Source organism: Vidua chalybeata, chromosome 1 (assembly GCF_026979565.1).
Source record: "Vidua chalybeata isolate OUT-0048 chromosome 1, bVidCha1 merged haplotype, whole genome shotgun sequence".
Classification (NCBI taxonomy): Eukaryota; Metazoa; Chordata; class Aves; order Passeriformes; family Viduidae; genus Vidua; species Vidua chalybeata.
In genome coordinates, this window is record NC_071530.1 from 41,612,632 (window position 1) to 41,621,714 (window position 9,083).

A 9,083-nucleotide genomic window follows, 5' to 3' on the forward strand; every position below is an offset into this window, starting at 1 on the left:
GTGGAAAAGAATCCAGAGCACTGACTTTTTTCTCTGAAGCCACCAATTTGAGGTGGTTCACTGTCAAGACATTGATTGTTTGGATGGAGTTTGATGAAGGTGGCAGGTCCTTGTGAGGTTTTTACATACAGACCTTTTGGTTGCCCTTGTACATGCATATATTTAACCTGTCCACTTAGAACTGAGCAGGTGAAACTTGGCTAACACTTAGGGAGAATCTAAGCTATGTTGTTTGGGCGTTGGGGTTGTTTTTTTTTTTCTCTTTTAATCTTAAGGAAATTATTCTGATAATGAATGCAATTGGTTAGGAGTTTGGAAGATGAGTGTGCAGGAAAGGATGGTGCAGTCTTGAAGTGCTGGCTTCCTCAGATAGTTTTTTAATGTCTAGGAGAAACACTTAAAATGTGAATCATTACAGCTTCTGGCTGACTTTGGATGAACTAAAAATTACAGTGGCTGAAAGCATGCATTGACTGAGTCTGTAATAAAAAAATATTTTAGCATATTCTCAGTAGATTTATTTTCATCACCCAGGTAAGCCAGGCTGGTGGAAGCAGCCAGATTAGTAAAATAAACAAGTAGCTTTAGATTAAAGAAAAAAAGGAAATAGCTTTTGTCCTTAGCAAGCCTACAGCTGAAAGAAGTTGTACAATAATGCTTTATAGTTTTATGTGGCAGTGTTAACTTATAAAAATTTTGGGGGTGAGGTGAATTAAATCAGTTTCTCCAAATGTTTATATTATTTACTCTGATACTGCCTTACAGTCCACTAATAGTTCTGCTCTAAGAGTGGCAGAAAAGGAAGAGTAAAACTGTTAGCTCAGGTCCTCTTATTGTGCATGTGAGAAATGTCACTAAATGAAAGGGAAGGTGCCTGTGTTTCATGCACACCTCCATTTTCACAGCTTCCAGTGGACTCCTTCTGAAAGTCTCTGGGGTTCAGATGCTTCAGTCACTGGTGCAACTCCAGGCATTCAGTTCCATTTCTCTATTTGAGACCTCTTCTGTTGTACATAGAGACATCTTCAAGTTGAGCTCTTCAAGCTGAAACTGCTGCTTTCCTTCTGGCCATTGGCCCTTTCACCAGTCCTAATGGTTGCTTCAGTTCATTTATCAGCTAATTATAAAACCTTATGTTGCTTTGTCCTTCATTTGGTTGGGGCCATCCCATTTACATTAGATGTTTGTCTTTTGTTTCTAAGAGCCATTTTGTTGTGCTTAAAATCATCTCCACGACCCTCCATAGTGATCACCTTGAATGTGCCTTTTGTCTTCCAGATCTCACTGCTGATTGGATTCATCAGCGTCAACAATTCTCCATGGACAGATTACAGTGCATACAGCTTCTTTCAGATTGTCACCATGTGCGACTTGGTTATGATTTTGTTCTTCTACATCATGCACATTTTCAGAGTCTACAGGAAGCTGACTTGTGTTAGCTGGCCACTCGCGGTAAGCCTGGGTTCCTCTTCTCTCTTGGGGATTGATGGGACTTTCTCAGTCCATTCCCATGTGCTGTCTCACAAAGACAGGCCGTCTTGCACTCAGTTCTTTTTTACCTGCTATGCAAATCCTTTTGTTGCTTGTATTCAGTTCAGCAGATTGTGTAACTGTAAGATTTTCAGCTGATTTGGATTTGATTCTGCCCTGCTTTACACAGACATAAATCTAGATTTACTATATGGAAGGCAATAATTTTATTAAGAGACAATCAAAAGGAAGCTACTGATCATCAAGCCTTCAGCAGATGGGTCCTAGCTCAGGTCATTTATAGCAGCTCAGGGATTGCTAAAGTACCAAATCATAGCTTTAGAATTCATGTACTACATCCTGTCCCAAAATAAAGTCTGTGCTATTTAAATCAAATGTGCCTCTTTTTGGTATGGTTTTAGATAACTTCTACAACAACAAAAAATAGTAGCTTCAGCCTGATTGCCGCAGCCTGGTCACTCCTGGGATATCCTACAGGATGTTCCTGCTCATTCCCATACACATCCATCTCTCATATCCTAGCAGAGAACCAACAGGCAGCACCAAAAATGTGAGACCTGAACTTCCTCAGTAACTCTGACTCAGAACTGAGTTCTGCATCCTAATGTGGGATGATGGATTTTAACAACCTGTTAGAGCATGCCTCCCTTACATATATGTTAGTTCCACTGAAGAAGGACCAAAGGAGTGGGGAAAGCCAACTGGAGAGATAGAGAGGAATTTTTAAACCCAAGAAGTGGTTGGGTGGTGGTTAATGGAAGCTATGTAAGTAATTTACAGATCTAAGATAACAGTTTGTCCATCCATCCACTTATAACCAGAGAGAAAAATTTAATTTTCTTTTTAGCTGAAAATATTGTTAGACTTTTTTTTCAAATGTGTGCCACCACTATCTGTTTCTAAAGGTACTTATTTATCTAGAGATAGTACAGATGCAGGGATTCAAATAAAGGAGTGAAGTAAGCTAATAAATGACAGTTTTGCAAAGCAGCATTTAATGTGTGCATTGCTGTAACAGGACTATGCTATTTTTACCTCTGCATGGGCTGCTTCTGAGGTTTTTTTTTTTTTGTGTTGTGTTTAATTATTCCTCAACATTCCAGAGTTTAAAGTTTGTGGCTGCTCAGCTTCAGAAAGCTTTACAGGATGTGATGCTTTAACATTGCTGCTCTGTTACAAAACAAACCTCATTTTCAGTCACATTTAAGTATCTTTAGAACAGAAGAAGAAGACTTGAGAGAGTCTGGGAAACTACAGCTAGCATTTGGATGAGTTTCTTGGCAGGATCTTTACATTGCAATCAGGGGTGTGATTTGCAGCCAAAAAAGCTGAAGTGGTTCAAGAGGTTGTTCATTGCTGACACCTTTTAAAGCTTGGAAGTATTTCTCCAGAGGGGCACTCCTCCGGCCCTGCCGGGGGTTGGCTCTCCACCTAATGTGGCCTTTGATGACTCTGTTGCAGCTTTGCCCATCCCTTGGATTCCTCTAAAGTAGTAGCCTGTGTACACTGCTTTATTTGAAGTCTCTAAGGAGGCAATGGCATGTCCCATTTGCCTGCTGCGTCATGGGCTAGTCAGAGAAGCCTCCTTATGCATATAATTTATTCTGGCAAATGCAAGGGTTGAAATTTTGATTACCCGAAACAAGTTTACAAATTAGGAAAGTAACTTGTGGTCGCAGAGCCTACTTTACAGGAAATATCCTCCTCAGCTCTTTTTAACACCTGAGCAGAGTGAAACTGGCATGGTAGACTGTTCATCTTCTGGGCTTTCCCTGGAATATTTCCTTTGGGACTATATTCTATATTCTGGTTTGAGACAGAATCTCTCCTCTCCTCTGCTTTGTATTTGCTTGGCTCATGCTGGTAGTGCAATGCAGATAGAGGAAGCAGATATCCACCTGCCCCACCCCACCATGCACAAGAAACAGCCCATACTCAATGTGCAAACACTTGCACTGGTTGTCATAAGCTTTGTGAGGATTCAAAATCGAAATCTACAGATAACCCCTGCTTGTAACAAGGTAGAATTGACTCCTGGACTGATACTTATCATATTAGAGAAGAATTTAAATGTGATGCCTTGGTCCTCTTTCAGAAAACCCCATGGCATGATGTTTTACTGCAGCTGTGCTTTTCATGGCTTCTCTCCCTTCCCTGTGGTTTCCAGTCTCAGTTGATGTAAGTTTTTAGTAAATGCAGCAGTAGATCCAGTGCTTACTTCCTAAGATTATCAGAAGTAGGAGCATTTGGTTTTCCACTTATGCCATTTCATATAGGCTAGAGAAATATGTCCTTAAGGCTCCTTCCTTCCTCCAGAACCATCTCTTTAAGTAAGGTGTATACTTGATGCAATGAAGTAATGTGCTGTGCTGAATTGAAAGGATTGCATCCATACCCAGTAAGTAAATCCTATTCCACTAACATTAGTAGACTCAAACTGTTCTTTTGTGAACTGAAATTGAGATTTGGTATAAAATCCACTCACAAGGTGAATTGCTGGGGTTTAGTTTTGTTTTTTTTTCTTTGTTTTGCTTTGCTTTTTTTTTTTTTTTTTTTTTTTTTTCCCTTTTAGCCTATGTTTTGTCCTCTGGGTTTGAGGGTTTGAGTCATCTCTGCCAACTTACTTTCTTTCTGAGATACATCAAAATGCTTTGCAGATATATTTCCCTTCTGATGCATGCTGTGCTTGTCTTTTCAGGAGTTTCTTCATTACTTAATTGGTACAATTCTGCTTCTCATTGGATCGATTGTAGCAGCATCCAAGAGTTACAATATAACTGGACTTGTGGCTGGAGCGGTAAGACTGTGTTTATTAAGTTTGACACTTTTAAAATTGCAAAATATATTAAGTAGGCCATTGGAAATCTATCACTTGTACCTCTGTTTTCTTATAGACTTGCCTTACTTGTGTCTTGGTTGGGTGAACAACCTTCTAGCTCATTTCAGTGAATGTTCTGCAACACAGTGCCAACAAAAATATTTTGTTGTCAGATGCTGGACTCATCACTAAAGTTGGTATTTGTCCTGCCAGAGTGTTGAAATCAAAGGCTTCTGTTTTAACTCACAGGAACTAATGTGTTTAGGTGAAGAATTAAGACAATTAATTTCTAACAAAAGACTGTTGTAGCAGCTGAAAATTACCTACAGGATTTCACTCCTCTTTTCGGCTTTCAGCGCTTCCTGCTCCTGAACAGAGCCCTGTTCAAGATAATTTCTCCTGAGCTAAAACCCACTGAGGCTCTGAGCTGACTTCTGGCAAGTGCTCTCTGCTTCTCTTGGCTGGAAGGCTTTACACAGAGAGGCATGACTTCCAAGTGTGGGTGACAGTATTTTCACACCAGCAGGACCTGAAATACAACTCCTCCAGAATAAAGAATTACTTTCAGAAACTTAGTCCTGGCGGTGCAAACAGACTAGGAGACCTACCTGACTTGTTTATTTGGCAGACAGCAGGGAAAAACTTGTTTGAATGGAGCAGTAAAAGAGCAGTAATCAGAGGTGCTGGAAACAATCTTTTCTGTGTGGCAGAATCCTAGTGAGAAGTTTAGAAATTGACACTCCATGCTGCTGTCCAGCTTTTTCTCCCTCCTTGTGCACAACTCTCAGTCTGTCTTTCAGTTTTGACAAGACATAAGCTGCTATTATACTACAGAAACTTCTGGGATTTTTAGTCTTTTGTCAGAATGGAGTAAAAAAACCCACTATTTTTTGTGTCTGTTAATCCCATAAAATGTATAGCTGAATATACAAAAGTGTCCATACGTGTATGGAATATGTGTCATCTAATGCTCCATAAGTATTTGTGGTTTGTTTGTTTTCTCATCCAGACTTTCGGGTTCCTGGCTACAATACTTTGTGTTATAAGCATGTGGTCATCCTACAAAGTTTCGTGCATCACACAGTCAACAAGTAAGTATCGTGCTTAGTAACTGCCAGAATGCTTCCCAAAATGAATATTTATATTTTCTGGCATAGGGCTGTGTCTACCTGGAAGGATCTATTAATGCCCTGGTTGTTGTGACTCAGAATTACTCAAAAAGTAATAATTCCAAATTTTCTGTCATCACAAACGTTGTCACAGCTACTGACAGCTGTTAACAAATAACTACAAGAGCAAAATAACTTGCTTCTAGCAAATAGTGAACATAGCAAAGCTTTCTTTTCTCCCTCCCCCACCCCTTACCAAAAGGTTTCCAGTGTGTTGCTTAATAAATTGGATGAATTTGTTTGTGGCAACACAAGTGACACTGTCTTCCTTTTCAAAGATGCATCTGTGTGACTCCATCACCTGTGCAAGACGTCTACCTTACAGAACAGGATACCAAAGAGGAGTGTCCACTACTGAGGAGAGAGCCGTGGGTATTTTGTTACTAGCTGGACAAGCTGGTAGCTTTGGAAGTTCTACTTGAATTCCTATGCAAAACAATGTTGTGAACCAAAGTTTTTTTGCTCCCCCCACCTCCCCCCACCCAAAGAAGTTTATAATGGAGAACCTGCTTGTTTTGGAGAAAGACAACTTCTATCTCTCAAGCTGGGCTGTGGCTGTTTCCAGCTATTTGCAATAAGTGTTATTTAAAACTCATTTGGACAGTCATTTGGCTCTTCTTTCAGAGGGACAGAAAAATTCCTTCTGATTTCCTCCATCTGTTTACACAAGGGAAATCCTGCAAATTCCTACCTGATTCTTAACTTCCAAGGATTATACATTTAACAAAGGAACAGTTACAAACTAATTTCTGCCTGGATAAGCTGACTCAAGCCTTTGTTACCTCTTTCTATCAGAACTGTGGACTTTTTCTAACATCAGCTCAGCCAGCATCAAAAATTATGAACTGCAACTTGAAAACATCATTGCATGATGAAATCAGGGATTTTCTCCATGAATTTTTAGTAAAGATTATTCTTAAAAAATCCCCTTGCCAAATACAGGAAAATATGCACCCAAGAACATATATTTAATATTTTATGGGGTTTTTTTTCTCCTTTTCATAGTAAGACCACTTCTTTAGAAAATTTCTGTGCATTTGCTATAAATTATTCGCTTTGTAATCTAACAGTGTTTATGGAAAGCCCATTGTGAATGGAGCAATGTGCTTCTTTCTCTCTCTTACTTGTGGTATTATCACTTCCTCTGCCTCAGCTGCAATCTGTGCTCCTGGGGACTCTGCCCAGAGCCTGGACAGATAGAACAGTTCAGTTTTGTCCAACCTGGTATCATAATGAAATTATATGTAACTTCAGTGCTGAGACAATGCCTTCTTGGCACCTTTGTCTTTCCTTTTGCAATCCATCTCTGGTGAGCTGGGATTTCTTTGTAGGAAAAAAGGAAGCATGGGCCTCTCTTCCTCTTTTGGTGCTTCTCCTATCATCTCTAGTGTGAAGTAGAACTTGGTTTATTCTGTCAGGATAACTGCATGATGGTGCAGCAGAAGTTGGGTTTATACAGTTTACCAGGGACAGTCTGAAGAAAAAAGCATTTTTTTTTTGTATTTTTCTATTTGTCTGAAATTCTGCATCAATACTGCTAAGTAATTTAATAGTTCTCTCAGAAAAAATTTTTGTGCCTCATGGAAGGTCAACATATATTGCTGTTTGTTGCCACCTTTTTTTTTTCCATCCTAATATATGTATATTTACTTAAAATTAATTTTTAATTCTGACGACAGAAAATTGGCCAACTGCTAAAGTGTCAAAATTTTTGAGTAATTAAATGAAAACAGCTGAATAGATAACTTGAAGAGGGAAGAATCCCCCTCCTCATGGTGCAGTTTCTGTGATTCTTTTTGCTATTCCTTTTCAAAAGTGTCCTATTTAGACCAACACAGAGCAGGAAACAATTTGAAAGCACAAAATTCTGGTTTTAGTGGATGAAGGTACATACATTCACGCCAAGATAAAGTGCTTCAATATTAATACCGAGTATTATTCAAATATATTATATAACAGGCAGGTATTTTGTTACTAATTTCATATTGGCTATTTCTCATTTTTCTACAATGTTCAACTTCCGCCCCCTACCTTCAGATGATGTGTTTTGTGTTTAGTGAGAAATGAGCCATTTTTTTCTTTTTAACAACCAGAATTGAGCATAGCTCAAAGGCCCTCTGGCTTAAGAGAATAAAAATTCTTCTCAGCTGGGAATCCATTGTCAGCAGTGTCAGTGATAGCTCAGCTTTCCTTGTGCTGCCAGCACAGGACCAGTCAAATGGCCTTATGTGACAAGAGACTTCACTCTGGGCTCTTTGAGTGAAAATACCTACAGAAGAAGGTACTCACACACACACACACACACATACATGTGTGTGTCTAATTTTTTGCAACAGGGGTGCTTGATCACCAGTCCTCCTGCCAAGACTGACTTTACAGTTTTTGGAAACCAGCACTCTGACTTTAATTTGGACTAATATGACAGACGTTTAAGGATACAACCTCTCCTGTTCCCCTAGAAGAAAAAGACTGTGTTATTTCTCCTTCACCTCCTGAGGTATCACCTCAGATGGACAGTAGGAACCTTCCCACAAGCCTTAAGCCCACTTGGCAATCCTGTGGCAAGCAGTGTTCTGCTGCAGAGAGTGAGAATGCAGCTGAGACCTCAGCGCTGCAGTGCCAGCGGGGAGAAGCACCTGCTAAGGATTGGGGCTGGAGCCTGAGCTTGCTCTGCAGAAAAGGCTGTTTCCACTTTCCCCTGGAACCATGCCCCCTCTCCTGGCACTATACTAGCTTTTTTTTCCCAGCCTCTCACATCACTCTGTCACTTGTCACCATATGGAGAAAAAAAAAAAAAGTCAAGAGGAATTTCATGCAGTCTAACAACCAAAGAATTTCTGAACTATGTTCTGTGGTCATCCAAAGAATATGTTTTGCCGTAAGTGCACTTGCTTATACCAGATCAAGAGAAGTAAGTTACCAGTTCCCTTTTGGTTTTTGTGCCTACTGACAGGGCTAAAATATTCCTGCAGCTTTGGCTATTGTGACGGTGCTGGGTCCACAGACCCACCAGATGCTCCTAATCAGGATGCTCTCAGGCTGGAAGACTGACATCTCTGCTGCCAAAGTTTTCTTGCTTTCCCCAAATCCTCCTTGTGAAGCATGTCTACCAAGAAAAGCACAGATTTTCTGTTATCACCAGCTCCATCGGGGGTTGTTGAATGACAGCTCCGTCTGGCAGGGAATTCGACACCTCTCTGCTGTACCTTTGCCAGCAAAAGTGTTTTAAGTTTCCTTCAGTGTCAACCTGGTTCTCAAAGATCCATCTGTCTGCAACTTTGTCAAATATGGGATTCCAGCTGTTTTAGAAATAAACTCTGTTAGTTGTTTGGGTGATATGGAGAATCAGACTGTTGTCCTGGTTATTTTTTTCCTTCCTCTACTAAAGCAATGACTTTCTCTCAGGGGAGTATCAGAATACATCCTGTAACTAGAGGACAATAGGTGAGAGACACAGAAAAACCTGTTCCCTGCTGTTGTGTTTGGATGTGCTAGTATCAACTAGCACATCCCACCCAAAAGTTGTCCATCCTCTTCAGTTCCAAGATGAGTGTAGCTTATCCTTTGAGCTAACACAGAGTTTGAGATTCAGTTTTTACTGAAAA

General features: G+C 40.1%; 1 protein-coding gene across 1 annotated transcript in view; it reads left to right on the top strand.

Annotated features, from left to right (window-relative positions):
- The window catches only part of CMTM7 (CKLF like MARVEL transmembrane domain containing 7), a 26,525-nt gene extending 17,709 nt beyond the window's left edge, over positions 1–8,816 (top strand). The window contains exons 2-5 of the mRNA XM_053963064.1: positions 1,279–1,452; positions 4,190–4,288; positions 5,319–5,400; positions 5,757–8,816. Of these exons, the coding sequence (XP_053819039.1) occupies positions 1,279–1,452; positions 4,190–4,288; positions 5,319–5,400; positions 5,757–5,770 (369 nt within the window). The 3' untranslated portion in view covers positions 5,771–8,816. The remainder of the gene's footprint in view (positions 1–1,278; positions 1,453–4,189; positions 4,289–5,318; positions 5,401–5,756) is intronic.
- Positions 8,817–9,083: the final 267 nt, after the last annotated feature.